Source organism: Cotesia typhae, unplaced genomic scaffold (assembly GCF_013202065.1).
Source record: "Cotesia typhae breed Kobodo isofemale line unplaced genomic scaffold, CoteBio_Ctyphae contig_5, whole genome shotgun sequence".
NCBI lineage: Eukaryota > Metazoa > Arthropoda > Insecta > Hymenoptera > Braconidae > Cotesia > Cotesia typhae.
Window position 1 is genome coordinate 3,436,820 of NW_027423757.1, and position 26,344 is coordinate 3,463,163.

Here is a 26,344-nt window from a genome sequence, read left to right on the forward strand (position 1 = left end):
TTGCGGATACACTTAGGTTTAACATTTAGATTTTTCAGATTCAACGGTAGTTTATTACCGTATTTTATCGCAACATAGTATGCATTTTTTGAACTTATTGATTTTTTGATTTTAAGTAATATTTAAGGAAATTAGAATTCAAATTTACGCGCGAAATGATATATTTTCATATTTTTCATCTAAATTATAAGAGTTGATCAATATATTTATGACATTAAAGTTAGCTGTCACTTGACAATTTTTTAATTTTCTTTAACAAAAAAATTTGTTCTAAAAAATTATTTAAAACAATTTACATTTTTAATTTATTAAAATTTCCACAAGTCCATTTTTTTAATAATTTTTTTTTTGCTAAAATTTATTTGTTAAAAAAAGTTATAACAAATGTGAAGTGACAGCTAACTATAGTCATATATATTTCTGGTTTAAATCATTAGTATTCTTACTTTGAAGCATATATATTTGTTTAAAATTTTGTTTAAATAAATAAACCCTTGATTTAAGTGTAAACGTTTATACGTCGTGACTGGATAATTCTGAGAATAAACATGATCATCTATAATTGGTAACTTATCGGTCGATGAAATAATTTACCGATTGAGTGGTTAACAAAAATATTTCCTTCAGTTTCTACCGAGCTACTTGCACTCGCCCTGATAGCCACCTTACCTATAACTTATAGGTGTGTGTGTGTGTGAACATATGTGTGTGAGTCCCTTCAAGATTGGAGTTTACTTGAAGCTACAGTATATGTAGAAAGAATTCCAGTGTACCCTGGTGAGTGTAGATCCAAGCTGCGAAATATCTTTTTTTAACTGTAGTTTCCCATCTATCGAAGGATTACTATGCATTCTCGAATTATTTAGTCTGTGGCAGATCACTTTGCCCATTGAACAAAAGTCAGGATCGAAATTTTTGCATTGCTATAGTTTGTGCTGATTAAATTTAATAATATTAAGCAGATTAATTGTTATAATTGGATATAATCAATTAATATCAGGAAAATAAGGTATGAACTACCGTTATAATACAAATTTAAGGAAAAAAAGGACCGTAGAATTAAAAATAAATTTGCAACCTCTAAAAAACATGATGCTTACAGTAAACGCAGTCGGTAGTCTGGTGCTCCGTTTACAACGGAATTTTTGAACGGAACTTGGTGCCAGATTCTACCGAATCTGTGGATAACAACAACATTGATAATAATAATAATAATTATAATTATAATCATTAAATAGAACGCTCTTCTCACAATAGATGTAAATAAATATGGCAGTCCTTGCTGTGACGTCATATACTTTCGCGCATGCGCAATAACAATTACGTATTCAAAATTAATTTAACAAAAAAATTAATTAAAAATAGAAAAACAATCGGACAAATAAAAATATTGATCGGACAATCAATAAAAAATAATTACCGATCAAATGAAAAAAAAAACTAATCGATTTGATAAAGAAAGTGCTATCTTGCAAGTAAAAATTTGTTTAATTGTTTATAAATAAATAATTATCGGACAAATAAACAATTACATCGGACATTGACGGACAAACGACGGACAATCGGATTGTTTAAATAAAAGTTTAAAAAATTTATTTTTTGGTGCCAAATTCAGGGAGGTCACTTACTGAGAAAGCGCTGGCTATCAGGGCGTCTTCATGAAATCACTACACAAATGGCGTCGATCATAGTTGCCCTGATATATTAAAAATATACACAATATTTGTGGTTAAACTTGTTCACACATTACCGGATTTATAAATAATATTTTAAATTATACAATAATTTTTTGTGTATTACAATAATATTTCTAGTTAAATAAAAGTGTTAAAATGGGAGTACCAGCATTCTTTCGTTGGTTAAGCCGTAAATATCCATCATTAATTATTGAGTGCATCGAACAAAAGGTAAAATTTTTGTTTAAAGATATAGGTTATATTTTTCTCGTGTAGATAATTTTATATTAAAAAATTTTATTTACTTTTTAGCCGATAAATGCAGATGGTGTACAAGTGCCGATAAACACAACAGAACCAAATCCCAATGGAGTTGAATTTGATAATTTATACTTGGATATGAATGGTATCATTCATCCTTGTACACATCCTGAAGATAAACCAGCACCTAAAAATGAGGACGAAATGATGGAAGCTATTTTTGAGTGCATTGACCGACTATTTCGTATCGTAAGACCGCGAAAACTTTTATATATGGCTATTGATGGAGTGGCGCCAAGAGCTAAAATGAATCAACAGAGATCTAGGAGGTTTCGTGCATCAAAAGAAACAAACGAAAAAATTATTGAAATGAATCGAATCCGTTCAGAGTTAGCATTAAAAGGTGCTTATTTACCTCCAGAAAAACCCAAAGAAGAACATTTCGACAGTAATTGTATTACTCCTGTAAGTTATAATTTTTTATATTTTCAATAGTTTAATGATTATTTTTTATATGACTACTAGTATTTATTTATTTACTAGCTATTACCTTTACGCTTCGCTGAGAATTTTATAGAATTGTATTTTTAGATCTAAACTTGCAATTTAATTGGAGTATTGTTTTGACTTGCACAAATTCCAAATTCCATCGAATTAGCCTGTACCTTTTATCCATCCGATTATTCTAGCTAATATTCATTGTAACTTTCAATGTGCAATCACTAACGTTCGTGTGGCTTTTTTTCTAAAAATGAATCATAATTATGACATTAAATTTAGCTGTCACTTCATAATTTTTAAAATTTTCTTTAATAACTAAATTATGACAAAAAAAAAGTTATTTAAAAAAAATGGACTTGTAGAAATTTTAACAAATTAAAAATGCAATTGTTTAAAAATAATTTTTCAGAACAAAACTTTTTTTTAAAGAAATTAAAAAAATTGTCAAGTGACAGCTAAGTTTAATCTCATATAATAATTGACATGAAGAAAAATATTTGAAATGAGAATTCGGAGTCTATAGAAGCAATAGCTTAAAAATTACAAATTTTGATTGTAATAGCCACCCCCGCAACTCCCTGTGGGGGTGAGATATCGTAAAATTCGTTTATAAATTATATCTTCATCTCTTACAGAAGATTCCTACCAAATTTAGAGTCTCTATATTTATATAGATTTTAAACAATACACTAAACCCTACAGCAAATCCATTAATTGGGTTCCATTAGAAAAAAAAATAATAGTTACATTATATTTAATAATAACACTTATAAGTAATAGTAATAGTAATAAGTCTGTATTTAGTGTAATAAGTAAGTATATAAAATGCTCTGGCTCAGTCTCAGTATTTAATTGGTTTATAAGTTTGTAAGTTAATTGAATACTGAATGACTCTATTTGTACCTAAAAAAAATTCTTGTAAAATTACGTCGTTATTGTAAAACTTTTTTAAGTACTCAGCAATATAGATTTAATTTTTTTTTTTAAAGGTGGAAGTAGCTATTATTTTTTGATAATATTGTCTAAATAATTATTTTTAGGGTACTCCATTTATGGCAAGATTATCAGCATGTTTACATTATTACATTCATGAAAGATTAAATAACGACCCTGGATGGAAGAACATCAAAGTTATTTTGAGTGATGCAAATGTACCTGGAGAGGGAGAGCACAAAATAATGGATTTTATCCGGCGACAACGGGCACAGCCCGATCATGACCCTAACACACAGCATGTTTTATGTGGAGCTGACGCAGATTTGATAATGTTGGGACTGGCAACGCATGAGCCTAATTTTACAATTATCCGTGAGGAATTTAAACCTAACAAACCCCGTCCTTGTGATATTTGTGGACAGTTAGGACATGAAATGAAAGATTGTACTGGATCTGAACCAGATCAAGCAAAGGAAGTAATGGCATTTGGGTTTGAATGTTCATTTATATTTGTACGGTTGAATGTTTTACGTGAACATTTGGAGCGTGAATTACAAATGCCGAATTTACCGTTCAAATATGATTTTGAACGTGCTGTTGATGACTGGGTGTTTATGTGTTTTTTCGTAGGAAATGATTTTCTACCACATTTACCGTCTCTTGAAATAAGAGAAGGAGCAATAGATCGACTTGTAAATTTGTACAAAAAAACAGTTTACAAAACAGGTGGATTTTTAACAGACAGCGGTGATGTCAATTTAGACAGAGTACAACTAATTTTATCAGATTTGGGTGAAATGGAAGATGAAATTTTTAAAAATCGTCAAGCTAATGAAATAGCTTTTAAACAACGTGAAAAAACAAAAAAAAGACGATTGGAAGCTATCAGCAATTTCAAACCTAGTTGGATTCCTACTGGTCAGTTCGCCCCGACAATGGTAGGTCAGAGTGTCAAGCCTATCCAAAATGCTCGGCATAAGGCTTATCAAATGCGTATGCAAGGTCGCAATTACAATACAAGTGCCGCTGAACGCTCGTTGGGAACTATAAATGCAGTCACTGGATTACAAGCAATGATGGTACCAGAGAATCAAAATAATCATGGAGCTAAACGTAAACGTGAAGGGTCAGATGATGAAGAAGAAGAAGAAGATTACCAAGCTAATGACGAAGTAAGACTGTGGGAAGATGGTTTCAAAGACCGTTATTATGAGTCTAAGTTTGATGTAAAAGCCGAAAATCTTGAGTTTAGGAATAGAGTAGCACTCCATTACGTCCGTGGTTTATGTTGGGTTTTACGTTATTATTATCAAGGATGCGCATCATGGAAGTGGTATTTTCCTTACCATTATGCACCCTTTGCCAGTGATTTTGTAAATATTAATGGTCTCTCAACAGAATTTGAAAAAGATACTGTACCATTCCGACCTCTGGAACAATTGATGGGAGTATTTCCAGCAGCCAGTAGTAGTCACGTTCCTAAACCTTGGGCAGCATTGATGAGTGATCCTAAATCATCGATCATTGATTTCTATCCGGAAGATTTTAAAATAGATCTTAATGGAAAGAAATTTGCTTGGCAAGGCGTTGCGTTATTGCCATTCGTTGATGAAGTGAGGCTATTCAAAGCTTTAGAACCTTATTACGAATGTCTCACTGATGCTGAAAGTAAGTAAAATATTTTCTTTACTTTTATAAATATGTTTGTATAAATTTATTATACAAAACTAATTTAATTTTATCTAATTTATTTTAGTAAAACGGAACATTAGAGGAGATGATAAATTATACATTGGCTCCAGTAACAGTGGATATGATTTGATAAGAGGACTTTATAAAAATAAAGTTGATTTCAACACTGAGACTGAAATATCAATTGATGGAATGCGAGGTACTGTTTTATTAGCCGAGGAGTGTGTCAATGAAGGAGCTACCTTACCTTCACCGATAAACGGCTTACCAGTTCGAAATAATCAAGTTTATTGGTAATATTTTTTTTTTTTTTTTTATGAATACGAAATTTGGTTTACGTTTATACAAGTCTCATAAACATTAAATAACACTAATAATTTATTGATATTTCAGTGTAAGGTTCCGTGATCCAGCATTCAGCAGTCATCACATTTTCTCGACTAAACAACTCAAGGGCGTTAAAAAACCTCCTCGTGTGTTAAAACCACAAGATTTTGAACATATGCATAATCGTGATGGTAAAAATCCATGGATACCAAGGACCGGTTTTTCTGCGCCGACACATAAAGGTTCATTAGGCGATGCAGGACATCGGATGCTTGGACATCATGTCAACAGAAACCAGGGACAATATTCAGCTGTTCCTGCTCCACAAAATTCATACAATCAGCCTCGTGGTAAGTTTTCAAATTTATTTTATTTTAATATACAATGTTGATTAAGTTAATTTATTATTTAAAATCATAATTCATGAAAATGACTATTCATTTGAACTGGAGTTAATTTTAAATACTATTTGTATCTCGGATAAAAAAAAGTTGAATTATTGATTAATAATAGCACTTAAATTAGAAAATAAAAGTTTGAAAGGTTGGCCTAGTATTTGCGCATACATATTTGCGAGGGTGCGTTAATGATGGGATGAGAAAGAGACCTTTATAACCCCATGAATTTACCAGTCAGTCACTCAGTCAATCGTTCTTTACTGTTTGTATTTACTTTCCTTTATTCCCAGCTCGTCGTTAACTAAAGTATAATTAAAATGCGCATAAAGATTATTCTTTTTCAATATAAAGAAACGAATCACAGTTTTAATAAAAAAATAATATATATTTATACATTGAAAAAAAATTATCTTGAATCAAGAGAAAAATTCTTGAACCAAGAAAATAATTTTGAAGAGTTTTATTGACTTGAATCAAGACGAAAAATTTTTAAATTAAGTAAAATTTACTTAAACCAAAAAAAAATTTCTTAGTTCAAGAATTTTTCTAGTCAAATGAAGATCATGAAATTTTTCAAAATTATTTACTTGATTCAAGTAAATTTTTTTTTCTGTGTATATAAAGTAATAATTCTAGACATATACTAAGAAAGTTATTCTTTATGAGTAATTAATTTTCAATTATAATCAGTACAATTGGACACTAAAAAACACAGAATGTAATTAGTTTGTTATTTGTTGACATTTAATATGAATGGTAACACAAAAATTAAGAGAATAGAACAAGTGATGGGGAAAGAGGGTTTGATGAATCAGGGGTGGAGGTGGTTATCGGACCAGAGGTTTGCTGTTGGATTAGCTGTGAGGGTAGTTTGTCACGTAGAGCGTGACTCCAAGCGTTTCGTTGTTTAACACGTCGATCAAACGGCTCTAATACGTTGCTTGTACGTTTTGTCCAATTATAAAACAAACCCGGTGCACGCCGTAATTATCCAATTAGCGAATATTCCCTGTTCGAGTTCTAGCTGGCAATGTGCCTTTTACACCCCTCGTATTCATCGACGATCACTTCAAACTCTGATCCATTGTGATCTCTTGCAATCTCACGCCATTACGAAATTTCAAAGTTACAAAAAAAAAAAAAAAAAATCAATTATACATAATAACTTCTTTTTTTGTTTTAATTACAAATAAAATTTTTACATTTTTCTTCTTTAACTCCAGCTACTATTTCTTCTTATTAGTTTACTTAATTTAATTATTACAGCTTACTATTCGCTCGAGGTAAAAGAAAAATAACTTTGGAATACTTTAAGTATTCATAAAACTTTTAACAAATATTTTTACACTCATAAAACTTGATAAATATAATACTTTATTCGAGTTTACTAAGGATCAAATATTTAGGGTCTTGAAATAACTTTTTTAAAGCTCACAGCATTATAACTCAATCGTTCTTCGGTTTATTTTTATTCATAAAAAATATATATTATATATATTAAAACAAAAAAATTTATTGAAATAAAATGATTAAAAGATAAAATGAATAAAAGAAAATATATAGAAGAGACCATCTAACAATCTGTCTATCCATCCATCTCTGTGTGTTCATTCACATGACAGGTGGAGGAGACCCTCGTTAGACAAATTATACTTGGTTCTTAACTCTCTTTCTATTCTCTTTATCGGTGTAGCAATACTGTAATGATGGTTGCTGCTGGTAGATACCAACTACAGCAGGTCCCAATTCACTGGGCTCGTTCAGGTCGAGCTTCGAGTGGACTGCAAACACTCGACGTAACGCTAGCTCGGAACTGTGTGCCCCAGACAAGCCACCGGTTTCAGTTCTGCCTTCTCAATGCTACTGAACTACTGAATTACAGCCACAGTACATTTAGAAAAATTTTTTTACTTAAACAATTATATTCTCTTTCGTTTCCTATACAGGAATTAAAAATTTTTTAAGTATTAATTATGAATTATTACTTTCATATTTTCATGAGAAATATTTAAAAAAAAACAATTTTTTTTTTATTTTTTGATGATACGTACCAGAGATAAGTTTAATAATAGACTAATAATTAATCTTTTTTTGTTTAGTACGTGTGGATTATAAAAAGTGAGCGCTGACTAAGGGACCTCCTTCACATTTCACAGAAGCTTCGTATCTCCTTGATTTTGTTTCACTCCTTATAAGAGAAGTGAAAATCAATTTCTCAACGAGGCCAAAGGGAGGTCGTACGTGTTCGCGTACCCGCCAAGCTACCAGGGACTTTCTCACTAATGAGGCACAGCGTAATTAGTGAGACTGTCTGCCAGTTTGGTACTTCACTGAGTAGAGAGTACGAGTTGCAAGGGCGGTTCCCTTTTTCTCGTGTGCTAAGCCTTTGCGTACTTCACTTCACTGTTTCCACTTGACTACACTTTTCTTTTTTTATTTTTTTCACTATCACGTACAATAATAAAAGAAAAGTGTCATGTTTAGGACTTCTTTTGTTTCAATTCTTTCTGACTTTTAAATTTATTTTAAATTATTATTTTATCGATTGTACTTACAAAATTTTTATTTTAAAGTCAGATACTTAAATTTAATAATATTTAATACTTTTGAAAAAAATAGTCATTTTAGAGAAAATTAATTTTTGAATACTGACTTTTAGTTAGATTTATTAATTTCGTTTATGTATGTCAGTTTTACATAAATCATTTGAGCAAAAAAAATCCATTTTGTTTTGTTCTCGATTCCAGCATAAAAATTTCCAAATAAATTTATGTTTTAATTTTAACTTATTGATTTAAATTTTAATCAATTTAATAAACTTCATAAATTTTAACTTATTGATTTAAAAAATTCAAAATTATATACTTGAACGGATATAAAAATTAACTTTAATTAAAACAAATAATATTGAACCAAGAAAATTATTTTAAAGAATTTAATTATCTTCAATTAAATAAAAAAGTGTTTAAACCATGATATTTTTCTTGAATTAATTAAATTTTACTAATTTTTAATTCTTTTTATTTTTTCCAAATATTCGCTCGGTATTTGTCGCAATAACTAAAATTCTTATTTTTACAATATATAATTATCACTTTATTAATGATTTACTTCCAGGGTTTCAGTCTAATTAAAATTTACAATATTTTAAATCTTACGTAATTATTTCGATCAATAGATAGAACTTTTTTTTTACTATTGTATACTCAGCAATAAATTCAGTGGTTGAAAAAATTAAAAAAGAAAATCACTCTTTTGTAACGACAATAGGTTTGTTATGAATTTATGCAATTCCATTGCAAGTTAATCACGTAAAAATCACACGCCCTTCTGTCATATCAACTACACGCGACTATCACCAAGGGTGACGAGCGTCAACACCAGTCTCGCGGCTAATTTAACCACGGTATTGAGCTGTATTGTATTTTAAATGTCCCGCTTTCTCCTTCTACATTTGTCTCTAGAAAGCCCTCTGTCATATATATTCTATTGAAAATTATTCCAATTATTCTATCATAAATACTCACAGTAAAATCATTTTCAGGTTTCGAAAAGTTGATAATCTCAACTAACATGAATATTATTTTTTTATAAATGTTACGTAAATGCTTTCGCAAATTAGTCCGTATCCACAGACATTTAACTATTAAAGCAGCAGATTTATTAGTCAGTACAAAGAGCTTTATGTACAAAAAACCGTACCATTTTATTTCATTGTTATATATATATATATATATATTTTATTTACTATTATTTTTCTTTGATGTAATGTTCTATTTAAAAATATAAAACGTTGCAATGGCGCGGAATGCCGTAAAAACCAACCTAGATATTTGAAATGATCTTGATGTTATTAAATGAGCCGTGTTTCCGTAATGCAAAAGGTATTTTTAAGTGAGGTACAATCTTTTATGTTTTGCTTGGTGATTCAGTCTCTAACGTACACCTGTGATTTACTTTTATTTTCATTATCTTCGCTTTAATCACAAATACCTCTAATGAATAATAAATCTAAAGATTTTATAGATAATTGAATTTTTTTATTTAGATCGATATTAAAAATTATATTAATTTTTATAATAAAGTTTAGTGAACATAAAAAGGTTCTGTTATCATGTAAAAAAATCGTACAATTGATGTTGTAAAGATTTTTTTATATTAAATAACACTTTTGACAGTATCGTTAATTTTTACTGGATTGAATCGAATATTTTAATCATTTCTACAGTATATTTAAGATTTGGTTCTCGTCTATAAGCGGAAACTTTATTTTAAAAATCAAGAAATTAGATTTTTATGCATTTTTTTAAATATATTATTTGTTTGGTGCATTTAAGACTTAGAAATTAATTAGTTATGATTCATTTTTTTTTTATTAATTTAATGAAATTTTGATTTTATTGTTAGAAAAATTGTTTTTTTTTTTTCTGTTTGATGGATGAAATATGTTTTAAAAAATAATTTTACAAACAGAAAAAAAAAAATTACAGTATTGGAGCACTTTTTTTCTAATCAACGTGGTATTAATGAATTTATTCTTCATAATTATTCGATCTACAAGTTAAGTCGTTTAAAACAAAGCTTTAGTATATAATCCGAGAATACATGAAGGATAGGATTTGAAGAAGTTTCTGAAACTTATAAATAAAAAATACCCCATTGACAGATTGGAAAAAAATATATGCGTTGGTGCGTTAGTGGCCACAATCAGATGGACCTTATAGGTCGTTGAGTCGTAATGGTTATATCAAAACCACATAAAGCATAAATCCGACAGATTGAAGATTCCTGAACAAATAAGTTGGTTGATGGGTAAAACGCGGCGGGGTGCGGTTTTCCACCTCATTTCCACGTCGAGTGAAGGAACCTGATTGTAGAGAGGACTCTTCTCGCGGCTATTGTGCTACTGTGCGTCTCCGGATGATCCATCCAATCGGATTTTTACTAGAGACCTCGCTTATTCTCGCTTGTTCGATGTCGATTCGTTCATGCGTGCTTTTGATCACAATATAAAAAGATAAAATGAAAAAAGGACCTGAAAAATTTAAAGGCATTCAATTTAATCAAATTTCTAACGAGTTTTGAAATTGTTTTTATTGCTTTTTTTATTTTTTAATAATATCATTTTTGAGAGTTTTTTTTATAAAATAATGTTAAATTTTGCTTTTGATTCTATTTCATTTTTATAGATTGAATCCACGCAGAAATTTTCTATTTTTCAATGTAAATATAAAAATTTAATTTTTTAAGATGATTGATACTGCCTGCTTCAATCTGAGGAATTTTAGTACGGCTCCAAATTGATCATCAAAAATTTTGAAACATGTTAAGAATTCGTAGAAATTTGAATTCATGTATCTCCAGTTTGCAATAAAACATTTTAATTGTTAAATGAAAATATAATCAAATATTTGATTGCTGTACAAATGATTAAAAATTGAATTAATTTATACTCTTGAAATTCGAATGAGTTTAAAAAGATAAAAGGGCTGTGTTATTTGTAATCCGAGAAAATATTTGAAGTGAAATAACTGCATCGAATATCCTCGAATAAAATAGCGGATCTATTGTAGCCCTTCAATAATAATAATGATAACGATAATAATGCGTAACGGTGATTAATTCTACGAATATTTAAAGTGATTGTAGTAATTAAAAATTATTTTTGATAATAAAAATTAGTTTGATAGTAAAGTTTATTTTAAAAAAGTAACAATAATAAAATGGTTTAAAGATCGATTTAATTATCAATGAAAAAGAACCATTGTAAAAAATGTAATAGAATCCATAAATAGTGAACGGATAAAAAAGGTATAAGGAACTATCAAATTTCTCGATCCTTTGACGCTTTCAGGCGTTAGAAGTTATAAGGATCTCTCGCCTACAGACCATTTTAAGTAGCCAGAGAGGAGGAATCTTACCTTGTTGACTCATCTTCAACCACAAGATCCTATCAAATTTCATCAATTGAGTTTAGGCAAAAAATCCAATGGAGAATTTGGTACTTCGTTCTCTACTTGTGTGATAGACGATACCCAAACATTCCTGTGGATATTTTCCTATTTCACCGAATAAATAAACAAAAAGTAAATATTGTCCTAGAAAAAATATTTCTATCTGTTTATTTATTGTTAAAATTTTTGTTAAAATTCCCAGCCTCTTGACCCTGATGTTTAACATCAAATAAAAATATTGTTTTTGGTTGTTCGAAATGAAAATTTTTTTGCTAACAATAAAAAAAAAAAAAAAAACGAAGCAGCATGTTGACAGCAAAAAACGAGTAATCATGGAGAAGAAATAGAAAGATCAGAAATAAAGAGTGTGGGAAGCTGACAAGGAACAGAGAAGAGATGGCTACGAAAGAGGGTGATACGACTGAAGTATTCTCGACTATTCTAAGATACTCCTCATTGGTATCCTAGGGGTTCTTGGTGTATATTCCTTTTTTTTTGTGCAGTGCTTATTCATGCTTGTTTTTTTGAATTTTTACTATTTTTTTTCTTTTATACTAATGTAGTATTTATCTTCAACTAAATCCTATTGACTGCCGTTTTTCATCAATTATTTTTTTCCCAATTTATGTTCTAAATTGCTAAAGTTCCACTAAAAGAAAAATTTTTTTTATGGTATAATAATCTATTAATTTAGATTTAAAAAGATTGCTGTAAATTTATTGATTATCAAAGCTACAAATTTTAATCAGTGAATAGATTTGACTATTTTGAGAATTATTTAACAAATAAATTAATGTAAAGAAAATTTTTAAAAATTTTACATTTGGAAATTCCAAGAAATGATAGATGAAATTTTTTGAAAATGTTTTGTTAGTAATAATTTATTGTTTAAATAAAATCAAAAAATTGTCAGATTTATGCAAATTATAAGATTGTAATTTTTGCAGTTTTTCGACGGAATTTTTATGAAACAATTTTTTTTATATATATATTTTCATGCTTATGATATATTTGACCGATCACATTACGAATAAATTGGCTTTACATATATTTCATCTCAATTTTATGTTGGGATATATTTTGGTAATTATTGAAGATCTGAATAAGTTAAATTGTTTTTTAGATCTTTTTATGAGCATAAATAAGGTTGATGTCGTTTTTTAACAATTAATTTTATTTTGCACTAAAGTTTTGAGTAAAAAAATCATAAATTTGTTTTTTATCAATATTTTCATTTATACACAGAAAAAAAAAAAATTTCTTGAACCAAGAAAATTGTAAGGAAGACCGAAGTTATTTTGGAGCAAGAAGAAATTTTCTTGGCGTAAAAAAATTTAATTTCATTCAAGACATTTTCAATCTTCCTTAAGATTTTATTGATTTAAGAAAATTTACGCTTGACTTAAGACTTTCTTTCTTTCTGTGTGTAGATATCCGTATTTTCTTTCTGTATAAAAATGAATATGTACGTAGTGAATAAAAAGTGTTAAAAACAGAGAACCAGAAAATTTAATGAATATTTTAGACGTAAAAAAGTTGTTACAAGTAATGTGTGAGTCAATAATACGTTAACAGTATTTGTATCAATTGATGACTATGAAAAGTATGATAAAAGTTGAGAATTAAAACGTGTAATAGAAGAACATAGATGGAAACAAAGGGAAAAGTTATAAAGATGAATTGAAATGAAAGAAAAAAATGTGAACAGTAAGCGCATAATGAAAGAACTTCGAGAAAATCAGGATGCACTTAGAAGCACGTACTCAAAAAATAGAGGGGCATTCAGTCAGACTCAGAGTTTGGAGTCAAAGCAAGGGCTCTTGGCGACACTAACACGCAAAAAGGGATTCTTACACCTACGCGCGTTGGTCTTCTATATGTACTTAGTACCAAGAAGAAACGTACACGATTGCACGGTAAAAAACCCTCGAGGCGCCGCGGACGTAGCACAAATCTTGACGACGCTTTTCTTTTTCGTATCGCACTCTTTGCCTTCGTGTGCCATTAGTCACTGAGCCTCAACAACGAAAGTGAGATGAGATCAGCTAAGGACGTCATTTCATGCACTTTGCTAAATATGCAGGAAGCATATTCTTTTTTTTTTTATTTATTATTTATAACTTTTGTTTATTTTATGGAAAGTGTTATTTTTTTTCTAATGGTAAAGTTTTTTTTTTTTATTTTAGAAAAATTAACTCTAATTTATCGACAAATTCTTATTATATCGTTAACTTTTAATTTATAAAATGGATTTACTAGAATTTCATAAGAAATATCACTTACGAAAAAATGAGAATATGCATTTTTTTTTTCTCGTCTACAAGCATACTCTTTGAATATATTTGAAAGGGTCAGAACAAAGGTTCAGTAAGTGCACTTTTGAAAGTCATTTCTTATTTCATTTAATGGAATTACTGACAGAATTTTTTTATAAAATTTTTTTTAAAGAAATTTTAAAAGTTTTAACTCACGGAAAAAACTAAACTTAAATGAATAAACAATGGACTTATAATAAATATTAGTCAATTGATAATAATTTCCTATTTTAAACAGTAAAAGTATTTTAACCAGTTAATTAATAATTCAAAAATTCAATAATTATATTGAAAAAAATAGAATTTTAAACATTAATAATAGTTATGTAAATTTCGGAAAAGTTAAAGTATAATAATTAATGATTCTAACTTTATCGTTTATCGTTTTGCACATAAAAGAGTATCGTATGATATGTAACAATATCCAGAATATTTAATTAATTTCTATAGTAAAATTTTTAACACTTACAAGGTAACATATTATATATTTTAAACATAGCGATAAAAACGACATAATTATTGACTTGTCGTTTTTTATAGTTTGAAGTGATAATTTTTAGAGAGTGAAAGTCGTTATTCACTACAGTAATCATTACAAATCACTTGTATTATAATATTTACCATTTTAAATATTAAAAAGTAACCAAAATTTGAGTAAACTTTACTTTTTTTTTTTTTTTTTTTTTTTTTTTTTTTTAAATAAAATTGGACAAAAGACAATGTAATCATAAGAAAAATAAAAAAAATTTGATTTGAGTAATGAAATGTCAAATTAATTTTTTACTTGAGTAATTGATAATTAAATGTAATAAAATAACTAATAACTGATGTAATCAATCGATTGGTTGAAGTGCAGAGATAATGTATATCAAATGTTTTGCTTAGTAGGTGTATAAGTAGCCATGTTGATTTATTTGATAAATGAGTAGTGGAAAAGACTTAAAAGAGAACCGAAGTAGGTTCGAGAGAACTCTTTACTAGAGAGTCCTACAATGCCACAATCCTTCATCGTTATACTTTCCATTTTTGCATTTTTTCATGTATGAATCTCTAGCTCACTTCAAATTTTATATATCAAAGTTGCATAAACGCAATATATATTTTTTATTTAATTTAGTTATTTAGATTTTTCAATTTAATTATGGTATATTTCATAAAATAATCTATAGCATACAGAAGTCCTTTTTCTTTTATGAAATATTATTACAACAATCATATAAATTATTTAAGGAGTAAGCTCGAGTTAACTTTTGCAATTTTTAAATATTTTAATTGCAATATTCTGTAAGAAAGTTTTCAATCATATTCGAAGTATTTATTAAAAAAAAACGCTGTAAAAACATTGACTTGACATTAGGTACGCTTGAAAAGATATTCGTAAAACCGGAACGAATTAGGGATTGTTGTAGCATTGTTTTGGAACAATATCGAAGGGATTAGTATTGAGTTAGTCTGCGCTTCACCGAGTCTTCTAACTATATGTAATGCCCAGTAGCCCAGTACACGGTTCATATTATCAAGCTCTACTCTTTGAGGAGGGTGCAGTCGAGAAAACGAATGAGTGAAAAATTTCTGTAGTCTAGTCTAGTCTTAACGATGGATTAATGTAGCATTATCAAAACAGAATAGTTTTTTTTTTTTCAATGTTGTACAATAATTTTATTTTTTTTTTCTTCAAACTATTGTCTTTAATATGCAGTGATTAGTATTTAAATATTGCTAAAGTTTTGCATTGCTAATATTTCTAAAGTTTATTGATTTTTTAAAAAATAAATTATATTAAAATATGAGTACTTAAAATAACATATAATTTTATTTTTTAAATTAATTTATCTGCTTAGAATTGATTGATAATTATTTATGATGCTAAATGTTTGTGAGTGATTATTACCGTTTAAAATCCAATTAATTACTTATTTTGGAGTACCATCATTAATTAATAGAAAGCATTTCAATGATATGTAATGTAAATTTTAGTAATGTTCCAATCAATTACATTAACAATAAATTGATTTATCGAATTTTATGTTAATTGAAAACAAAAAAAAAAATTCTATTTTTTTATTATCATTTATATAGCTTAAAAATATTATGTTAAACATATTTATTTACAGTAACACAATGTTTGTAGTTAAAAATGCTTTTCTCAAGATTTTTCAAATTTCTTTTAATTGATTTACATTGAAATTTTCAAGTGATTTAAGTTGATAATCTTTTGAATCCCGTAAAGTCAGTCTCAATTTGTCAATAAACACACATACATCTTTTTAAAAAAAGTTTAAATAATATCTTGAAATTTACAAATTTAATAACTTATTTTTTTTTTATAATTATTCGAAAAATAACAAATCTATCTATTTATTTCGAAACTTGATTATTAGTATTTGAACATCAAATTATAGATCATATCGACACTCAAATTTGCCCGACCAAAGATATTTTATAATGACTCCAAACGAATTAATGATCAAATTTGAAAGTAAAATTTTTTATCTACAAAACTTTTTAAAAATTCTTCTATTTTTGAGGTATCGAATTCCAAAACTCGAGTGGGGTCAGTTTGATCCGTGTCAGTTTTAAAGTTCTGTTTTGGAGTGTCTGCTTCAAATGTTAAAAGCGTCAATAAAATGAACCTTTGAAAAAAATATTGCCGGTATTTAAATTTTTAAACTCACCGGGGTTACAATCTATACAAAGGAAGAAGCTTTAATTCTATGTATATATATAAATACTTATTTTATATCTATGACATTATGCAAAATACAAAAGCTCTACATTTAAAAATTTAGCCGTGGCAACACGTAAAAAAAAACTCAAGAGTATAATAACAAAATGAAAGAAATTTTTGCTGATTAGAAGTTTGTCAGTAATGCTTGGTAAGGTATATTGGCGGAAGGCGCCATCGTTGATTGGATCACCACAAGAAATCGATACTCTTCCCCTTCTAGATTTTGTTCCTTCCGCACTTAGCTTTGTCCTTTGCTTAAAGCTCACTCTCTCCCTTTCTCACCTCTTCATTCAGCTCAACATTCGCTCCCTCTAGATACCAGCAATTCTCCCTCTACTTGGGGTATGACGGCCTCCTAGAGGATCCTCGAGTACCCTCTCATCGCCCTCCAGAGCCACCCAACCGAGCTCTGTCCGGTAGTCGCCATGCCAACACCCGCTCGATAAATTTATTGGTCGACAACGACGTAGTTGCAAAACCGTGGCGCCGTTTTCTCTTTTCTCTTTCTTCGTTTATATTATCCTTTCGCGGATGTTGGTATACGAGATATACGAACTGAGAACCGACTAAGCGAATATCCTTTGCATTTTATTATCGCGCAATCGCATCACTCTTTCACGCCCTTTAAATCTTTTTACCTCCCATTGTGTTAATAGTTCTTTTATACTTATATAACTTAACTCTTTTCATCTTTTTAAACTTGCCCGCCAAATTTAATGCCTTAAAATTATTGCCACAACTTTCAATATAAATTCATTCGATAGATCTTCACTTTTTAAATATTCTTTTACTTATTTTTTAAATTATTATATTTGTCGATTTTAGCTGTTTAGTATCGAAAATTTTGACGTACAGGGTTAAACACTTTATACTATTCTGTATATTGCTATCGAGTCTCTCCACTTGTTTTTTTTTTTTTTAAACATATTTTTATAGAACTATTTTACTTTTCAGTCTGCCAACGACCTTTGATATTTTAGTACGCGCTCTTGCAATGTATCTTCCTTTTGTAAGGAAGTATTTTTATGTCTTCATCCACTAATAAATTGGTATTTTTCTTAGTAACTATGGCAACTGATGTAAAAATATATCATGTCTCATGGTATCACTAACTCTGTCTTTGAAGTGTCTAATAACTCAGTGTAAGCTTTTTCTCGTAATATCGGTCATTAAATACACTCCAAAATTAGTTACGGTAAAATTTTCTAATTTATATCAATACTCACATTCTAATATATCTTGACTCATATTTAGAAAAATTTACAACTAACGATTAAAATTAGTTAACATGAGGTTAAATACACTGAAAAAAAAAAAATTCTTAATCCAAGAAAATAATTAAGAAGAGTTTCAATGTCTTAATTCTTGAATTAAATAAAATTCACTTGAACCAAGAAAAATTTCTTAGTTTAAGAATTTTTCTACTCAAATCAAAAAGATGAAGTTCTTCAAAATTCTTTACTTGTTTCAAGTAAATTTTTTTTTCTGTGCAGGATTTGATGAATGAAAAATGGTTATTAAACAATTTGACATCTAAATTTTTAAAATGAAAATTATGAATTCATTTTTACCATTAAATTTAATATCATCGAAAAGATCTTAACGTAATTTTTTGCCTTTTCATGATTTTATATATATTTTTATAAATTTTGCGTGTTAAGTTTTTTGAAGCACTTATGAATAGTTCGTTGTCTCTAAAAGTTTTTTCCGTTAAATTATTAGTAATTAATCCTGCCATAGCATTCATATTTTTTAAATATATTCCAAAAGTGTCCAAACTATGTACATTGTGATTAAAAAATCAAAATATCACCAAGCCAAAATATTTTTATTTATTATTCGTAACTTTTGGTAGTTATTTAAGTAATTGAACGTTGCTAGTTATAATAATAATAAATTTATTAATAAAGTAGATTCAGAGAATCTATAATAAAAACCAGAGTATAAGGTAGAAATTATGAAGCTTTTCAAGCTGTCTTTCAAATTATGGTTTGCTGAACACCCTTACGACTCGGTGGATATACAAGATGTATTTTCCTCTCGAGTAAATCACTGAATTAAATCAACGGCGATGTAAATGTCTCATTCTACATCGTCTCAACTTTTAAAGTTATGTGACACTAAAATGTGGAGAGCTGCATTTTCGAGGATCTTTATATACATTACTAACTTCGTTACATGAAGAATTTCTTGAGTTGAGTTATCTTCACTTCTGTGGATGATGACGCTCGTGCAATTCTGAGAGTTAAAATGAATACTGGTCAAAGGATAATGAGTGGGTGAAGAAAAATAAATAGAAATATACTCAAGACACCATGTCATACTTGTAACTTATATTAGAGGAAAAAATCTGCTTTATATTTTTTTTTATTCGTTGCTTTTACTTACAGTCCAATCTTATACTTATTATATTATTCACTTCTTTTTTCATATCTTATTAACCACGTTTACCTTTTAACTATGTATGTTTACGAATGATTTTGTTTTTTAATCATAAAAAAAGTTTTACAGTTTCAAAATGGGGTTCTAGTTTAATTAGTTGGAAAAATTCTAAAACTTTTATTTGAATCTGTATTCTGTACGGAAAAAAGGAAACTGGAAAAATTACATTATGTAATGTAAAAGTGGCCCGTCGTGAAGAAAACTGGAAAAATTGAAGTTTCAGATTATAATTTTTACATTAAAATGTAAATATTATATTTTACAATGTAATTTTTATAAAATCTGTAATAATTACAATCTGAAACTGTAATTTTTCCAGTTTTCTTTACGACGAGCCACTTTTACATTGTATAATGTAATTTTTCCATTTTTCTTTTTTCCGTGGGTGTATTTTTAGAGTAAAATTATGGTGACTCATTGAAAATAAGTTTGGTTACTAAATTTTTTCTATAAAATTTTTGGAAGAATAAAATATTCAATTTTTTATAAATCCTAAAATTAACAATAAAAGCAAAAAATTGCTAAAAATTGATTGGACAAAAATAAAAAATGTAAATAAATCTTAAACCAAAAACGATTTCTTATCGAAAAAAGAGTGTTTTACTCTGCTCGGAGTACTTTTCCCTTTCAATTTTCCCATGTTTTGTTTTGCTCCGGTTTTCTTGACGATTATTTTTATTAGCTTATTTAAGATGTTGTTTTAATACACAAGGAACATAAGACACTCTTGGAAAAATTCAGTAGTCGTCAGAGGTTTTTTTTTCCTATTCTATTGAATAAGTATTCGCATAAGCATATTATTGAAATTTATTTTTTCTTATCCACTTGATTCAGGCCTGCTTCTTCCTGCCACTTAACCGGTACCTCTCGCCTTAATACACGTGTTTACTTATGCAAAAGTAAATATTGTAAATATCGTGTGAGTAAAAGCAAAGTTAAATAAACGTTTCTTCCAAGTAAGCATAGTTTTCTCAGCGTATTTTTAATACATTTTAAATTTATTTAATTCGCTATGCCGTCATTTCGTCATTAATGTAAATCTTTCTATAGATGTGTACATCTCCGGCCATCAGCGGCCATTACACAAATACCTACATTATAAATTATAATTTATAATTTATAATAGCTAACTTAAAACCAACTTATATATTTAAAAATCTGTTTATAAAAAAATCATAATGAATTTATAATGAATAAAGTTGGTTTTAGTGCGCTATCGCTGTACAGTGAAATATATGGAGAGTAAAGAGAAATAAAAGAGGTTAAAAAATGGAAAAAGAGAAAAAAAAACGATATTGAAACGGTCTGTGGCAGGGTAAATGCGCACGGTAAAATGTAATTTCAGTTGGAAACAAGAGCAAGAGAGAACCGAGAGGCAGACGCCAACCCACATCGAGCTTCGAGTGTTTGTATTGCTGACGCGGCGATCCAATCCAATCCACTGTCCATAGTGGGTAGGCGCACTGTATGTGCACATATATACATATATATAGATTAATATGTACATAGACTGGTATATATGTATAAATTGTTCAGAGTATTTATGTATAAAATTTACATACTCGGATGTATGTGGATCGACGAAACCCGGCACCGGCATCAATTCCCGACTCGTCATGTCACACTCAAACTATCTCATACGCCAATTCGTTAATTTAAACAGAATACTATTTCACTATAAAAAGTCACGTTTTAATTATTCACTCGATATTATTTTATTATCACAATTTTCGGTACATATTTATGAGTACGTTTCCATTTTTTTTGCCAATTATTTTAATGAAAATTAAAAGAATTTAATTGACAATTCTAAAAAGTCAAGAGATAAATTAAAATTTTGAATATCAACACATTATAAATAATCTTTGTCGCTATTGATAATCTATGGGTTTTTTTAAATTAATTTTTTTGTTAGGAATCATTATTTCATTAAAAATAATATCATGATTAGGTATCATTAATTCGTTAAAAAAATTAATTAAAATTCCAATATTTATATTTAAAAATTTGTAAATCGATCGTAAGTTGTTAATTTATTACGTTTGATTTGCCTGTCAAAAGTTAAAATTCCAATTTTTGAATTCTTTAAACCAAAAATCTATTAAGTATACAGAAAGAAAAAAAGTCTTGAGTTAAACGTAAATTTTCTTAAATCAAGAAAATCTTAAGGAAGATTGAAAATTTCTTGAACGAAATTAAATTTTTTTAAGCCAAGAAAATTTCTTCTTGCTCCAAAATAACTTCAGCCTCCCTTATAATTTTCTTGATTCAAGAAATTTTTTTTTCTGTGTATTTACTAAATTTTTTGATCGATTTTTTTTCTGAAAATTTATAAATTTCATGTGATAGCGTTTGGATCCTCCCCATGCTGCCACCATATTATGTAACTGAGTGAATGAAGCTTTTGGCTACGGGTATGTCTGCGTAACGAGCGAAGCGCGTGTGCTAACACACGAGTGCCGAAAGCCCCATCCACTTAGTTCGTAAACAAATAAATGTAATTAAATAACGTCATCCAAGTAACTTTTCGCACAATATCCTTATATAAAATTGAGATGAAATGTATGTGGCATCAAACTATTCGTAACGTGATTGGTCGAATATATCATGAGCATGAAAATATATCTAAACGCTATAGTAAGGCGCGCGCTTGCGCGCGCACATTTGAATTCTAGTCGTCATTAAAAAAATAAACGGCTGTATTATGATGAAGAAATGAATGACTGAAAATATTTAGTAATGAAAGATATTTTATTTTCAACATTAATAATACACAGAAAAAAAATTAACTTGAATAAAGAGAAGAATTCTTGGACCTAGAAAATAATTTTGAAGAGTTTTATTGTCTTGAATCAAGACAAAAAATTTTTTAATCAAATAAAATTTACTTAAACTAAGAAAAATTTCTTAGTTTAAGAATTTTTATACTCAAATCAAGAAGATGAAGTTTTTTTTAAATTATTTACTTGATTCAAGTAATTTTTTTTTCTGTGTAGATATCAGTTTTGTTTTGTCATTATAATTTGATCGTGCATAGATATAAAGATTTATTTCTTGATTTTTTACGTTTAATTAAAAATATGTGCGCATTTAATTAAAAAAATTGGCACCGATAATTTTTATCTTAAGTTTTCCTTCTCCATTATTTTAATAATGATTATTTTTGGATGAAACATACTTTTCTTCCGTTTAAAAATTTTTCAATCCCAAAAAATACCTTACGCGGTAATACCCACCGGTAATAAAAAATTTTATCTGGTTTAATCCCAGAAATCGAGAAAAATGTGAATAAATGATGACGACAATCATCAACTATTACTAGCATATATATATATATATATATAGTGAACCCGACGGGCCACCCAAAATTTGCGGAGTGTACAAGCAAGAAGGTCGATAGGTTGGTATACCCGAGTTGCTCGTGAAGGTTATTATCATAAATGCAACAATAACGAGGGATGATCCGACACGTAAACCATGGAAGCTTCCGGCTCCCTTGTTGCTCGATCTAGAACGGATTACCCGGTCCCCCGTGTGTTTCTTCGTGGAATCCATGGGGGATGTTATTGTTGCCGCGAGTCAGAGAGCAAGAGAAAGATACTAAACGTTTAAGTTTCCCCTTGGATAATATTGCTTCTGTGTTTATCGCCTCCTATTACGAGCTCGATTGAGCTGAGTTATGCGATTAGTATGCGTCACCGGTACCGACGGCTGCTGATGCTACACTACTATTTCTAACCCTTCACTCCTTCAATGTTTTTTATTTATTTATTTATTTATTACTTCCAAGCAAGGCGATAAAAATTCATATTTTATTCAAAATCACGCCAATTTATCAACCGACTTTTTAATAAGAGGATACCTAGGGTTCAGTTTCTCTTATGTAATTTAAAAAAATAAATTTGGCTTTGACGATTGTTTTAAAATAGGTGGTACACAATAAATAGATGTAAATTTAACGACATAAATTGAAAAAGAGACGCGTGTTTCTCTAGCCATTTGACAAATTTGTTATTAGCATCCAACGCGTAACACGCGGTGTTATGACGTTTCATGATGCTGACAAATATGTGCCCCCAATGCGCCATACGCATATGAAGGAGACACGCGCCGGCACGCTCCTATTCAGTTCTAATATTGTATTGTTCCTACTCTACGAAGATTCGACAATTCGACTCCTACTATTACTTTATGATATATATATATATATATATATATATACTTAAAAACTTCTCTTTAATACTCTAACTCACCAATCTTTCAATCAAGCACGTACAATGTCTAGTACTGAGACCAGTTTACCTTTTGAATATTTTGTAAATATATAATTCTCTAAAAAAATACACATATTAATCCTTTACACTCGTGCAAATCTGTATTATTATAAATGATAATTCATTGTTGGCCGAAACGTAAGCTGCTTATTATTAATCATTTTGTTTTCTGAAAAAAACAGAGTTATCTAAACTGTATAAACTTTTGACAAAAATTATATTTAGATACACGGAGAGAGTTTTATAATAGCATCAATCATTTTTGTATTGTAGTTTTTACAATTTATGTAATAGTAATTTTTTTTTTAAGAAAAAAATTTTTTTAAGCTAGAAGGGCGCTTGTCAAAAAAATTTGATTTTTCATGTTTTCAGTAAATTTTTGCATTCCTAACATTTTTATGGTGATTGAAGCAAAAGAAATTAGGAAAAGGGTTGACCCTAAAAGCCATGCCTGTAACTTTCAGCTAATTCCATATTTAAGACTTATAGAATTGCCCTTATGACGTTTCTAAGCTCTTCGAGCTCAAAAGTCTGATAGAAATTTAATAAAACACTTTTTTTTTTATTTTCAAACCGCAATAACTTCTCAATGAATGAAACAATTTTCACGAAGTTGGAAGTATTCGATGCAGTTTCTCAAATTCTATGATATACTTTTTAAAAAAATTGATCAGACCCAAAATTCCGGTTTAATTAAAAAAAATCACTTTTTTCGATTTTTTTCGTCAACGATAACTCACGAATGAATCAACCGATTTTGACCGGCTAGACGAAAATCGATGTGGTTTTTTGACGTTAAGATTTGATTAATTTTTGGAATCAATCAGTAAAGCCGCTTAAAAGTTATTAAAAAAAAAAAAACAGATTTGAAAAAAATTTTTTTCCTAGTTTTTTTAAAATCTACTAGTCCGAATCAGTCTAAATTATATTCAAAATCTAAGTTTGGTCAAACCCTTTTGAATGGCACCGACTGCGATAAAATCGGTCAAGCCATTGAAAAGTTATGAGAGGTTTATATACACACCATCGCGGGAATAGTCACGGAAGCTTCCTACGACTTTAAAACGTCGAGATCTAAAGAAAACTTGATTTTCGAAAAACGGAGTAAAACCAATAACTTCTCGATTTTCAAAAATTTTCAATTTTTTTAGTGGAAAGTTTTAGTGGAAAAAAAAATTTTTTTTTTGAGCCAATAAAATTTGTTCCATATTCAAGGATATTTATCATTGCGTAAATCGTTATGTTATTATTATTTATTACAGTTCTGATATGAAATTTATCAATTTGATTTTCTGTTCATAACTGCAATAATCGATAAAATTGAACTATCAACATACTGATTACTGTCACTCTTATTAATGTATATTTATTTTTTATTATAATTGACAAGCTTGTTTGATATTAATTATATATAATGTTGTTGATTTATTTTGCAGGATATTCAAGTGGTTATCAAACATCGTCAGGTCAAAGTGGTTATTCGAGTTATTCTGGTAATAATTCTGGTCATCGTCAAAATTATCAGTCACGCAATAACGTTGGACCTTGGGTTGGTGGATATGGAATGCCGACCGCTCAACAATATCAACAGCGTTATCAACAATCGAATCAACCGCAGCAGCAGTACATGCACCATCAAAATTCTTACAGAAACAATTTAAACAATCATCATCAAGGGCCGGGTAATTATTCCTCAAATTACAATCAGGATAGGAATAAACCGTACAATCATTATGGCGGCAACGCAGGACACAGGCGTAATCGATAAATATTAAGTACCTATGAGTACAATTCAATGCAATTTATTGGTTTGGGTATCAAGTGTATTAAAGAATTATTTAATTCGATCATCTTGGTGATTTTTTTTTTATCAACAACCAGCAATTGAATTTTTTCTGTAAGTTAGTAAGCACTTTTACTATAAGTTAAATATAACCATATTTTAGCATTAAGTACATATTTGTCCTTTAATATTAAGTTTTTAATTTGTCGATGTATATTTTCAAAATCGACTAATCAAGCGTGAAGATATGCATAATAATAAAAATCAATTTATTAAGATGATGATATTTTTTTTTTTGTGTGTTCATGAGAATATTTAGACAAATATTATCATTAATTGTACATCATTATTGTAAATGTTAAATTTATTATTCAATTTAATTAATTGACGTATATACAACCAGGTAGTCTTTATTTAGAGATTTACAATTTTAGTTTTATTAATTCAAATAATTTGGAATAAAAATTATTCCATTTCAAAAGATCAGAGTCTAAGTGGCCTAATTTACAATATGCAATAACTTGTGACAATTAGATGATGAAATTTCCATTATTTTTTAACCTCCTAAAATATTATTTTGTATGCATTAAAAATTTACATAGCATACGCCTTTTCATCATTTTAACCAATGATGAATTTCGAGTTTCGACTAATAACTAATTTAAAAACTTTCATGTATTTTTATTTATAGGAATATTTGATTTTTGGAGAAATCAAATATTTTTTGTCAATAAATTACATAAAAATTTTTACTGACTATTTAAATAAAAACATTAAATCATTGTAAGCATTATCATCTAAAATTAATTTCAAATGAAGTCTACCTTTGTATAAATATATATGTAGTTATATAAGCTTTTTTTATTACTATAATCTACCAGAAAAAATAAATAAACTATCACTTAAATAGTAAAATATCTTCATTATTTTATTGAAGAAAAAAATTAAGATCCGTGGCTCATTTAAAAAAAAAATTAAGTATTATGTTACATGTTTATTATCGATAAATTATTTTATTTTTATAACATAAATCGTTTCATATGAAAAATTGTAAACT

The 26,344-nt window shown here is 28.5% G+C and overlaps 1 protein-coding gene across 2 annotated transcripts; it reads left to right on the forward strand.

The window, feature by feature from the left end:
• The first annotated feature begins 780 nt into the window (after window positions 1–780).
• On the forward strand, window positions 781–25,372 carry Rat1 (5'-3' exoribonuclease 2 Rat1). 2 transcript variants are annotated; one of them, XM_074247977.1, is made up of 6 exons: window positions 781–1,907; window positions 1,989–2,402; window positions 3,479–5,042; window positions 5,131–5,359; window positions 5,460–5,743; window positions 7,891–8,262. In XM_074247977.1, the coding sequence occupies exons 1-6, from the start codon at window positions 1,833–1,835 to the stop codon at window positions 7,911–7,913; spliced, it is 2,589 nt and encodes an 862-aa protein (XP_074104078.1). In that variant the 5' UTR covers window positions 781–1,832; the 3' UTR covers window positions 7,914–8,262. The 2 variants fall into 2 exon arrangements, with proteins under 2 accessions (XP_074104078.1, XP_074104077.1); XM_074247976.1 differs by lacking the exon at window positions 7,891–8,262 and adding an exon at window positions 24,941–25,372 and having other exon boundaries at window positions 961–1,907.
• The last annotated feature ends 972 nt before the right edge of the window (window positions 25,373–26,344 follow it).

Coding starts and splice junctions, on each gene's coding strand:
- Rat1 (XM_074247976.1), top strand. CDS start 1,833: ATGGGAGTACCAGCATTCTTTCGTTGGTTAAGCCGTAAATATCCATCA. Junction 5,043..5,130: donor ATGTCTCACTGATGCTGAAA/GTAAGTAAAATA, acceptor AATTTATTTTAG/TAAAACGGAACATTAGAGGA. Junction 5,360..5,459: donor CGAAATAATCAAGTTTATTG/GTAATATTTTTT, acceptor TTGATATTTCAG/TGTAAGGTTCCGTGATCCAG.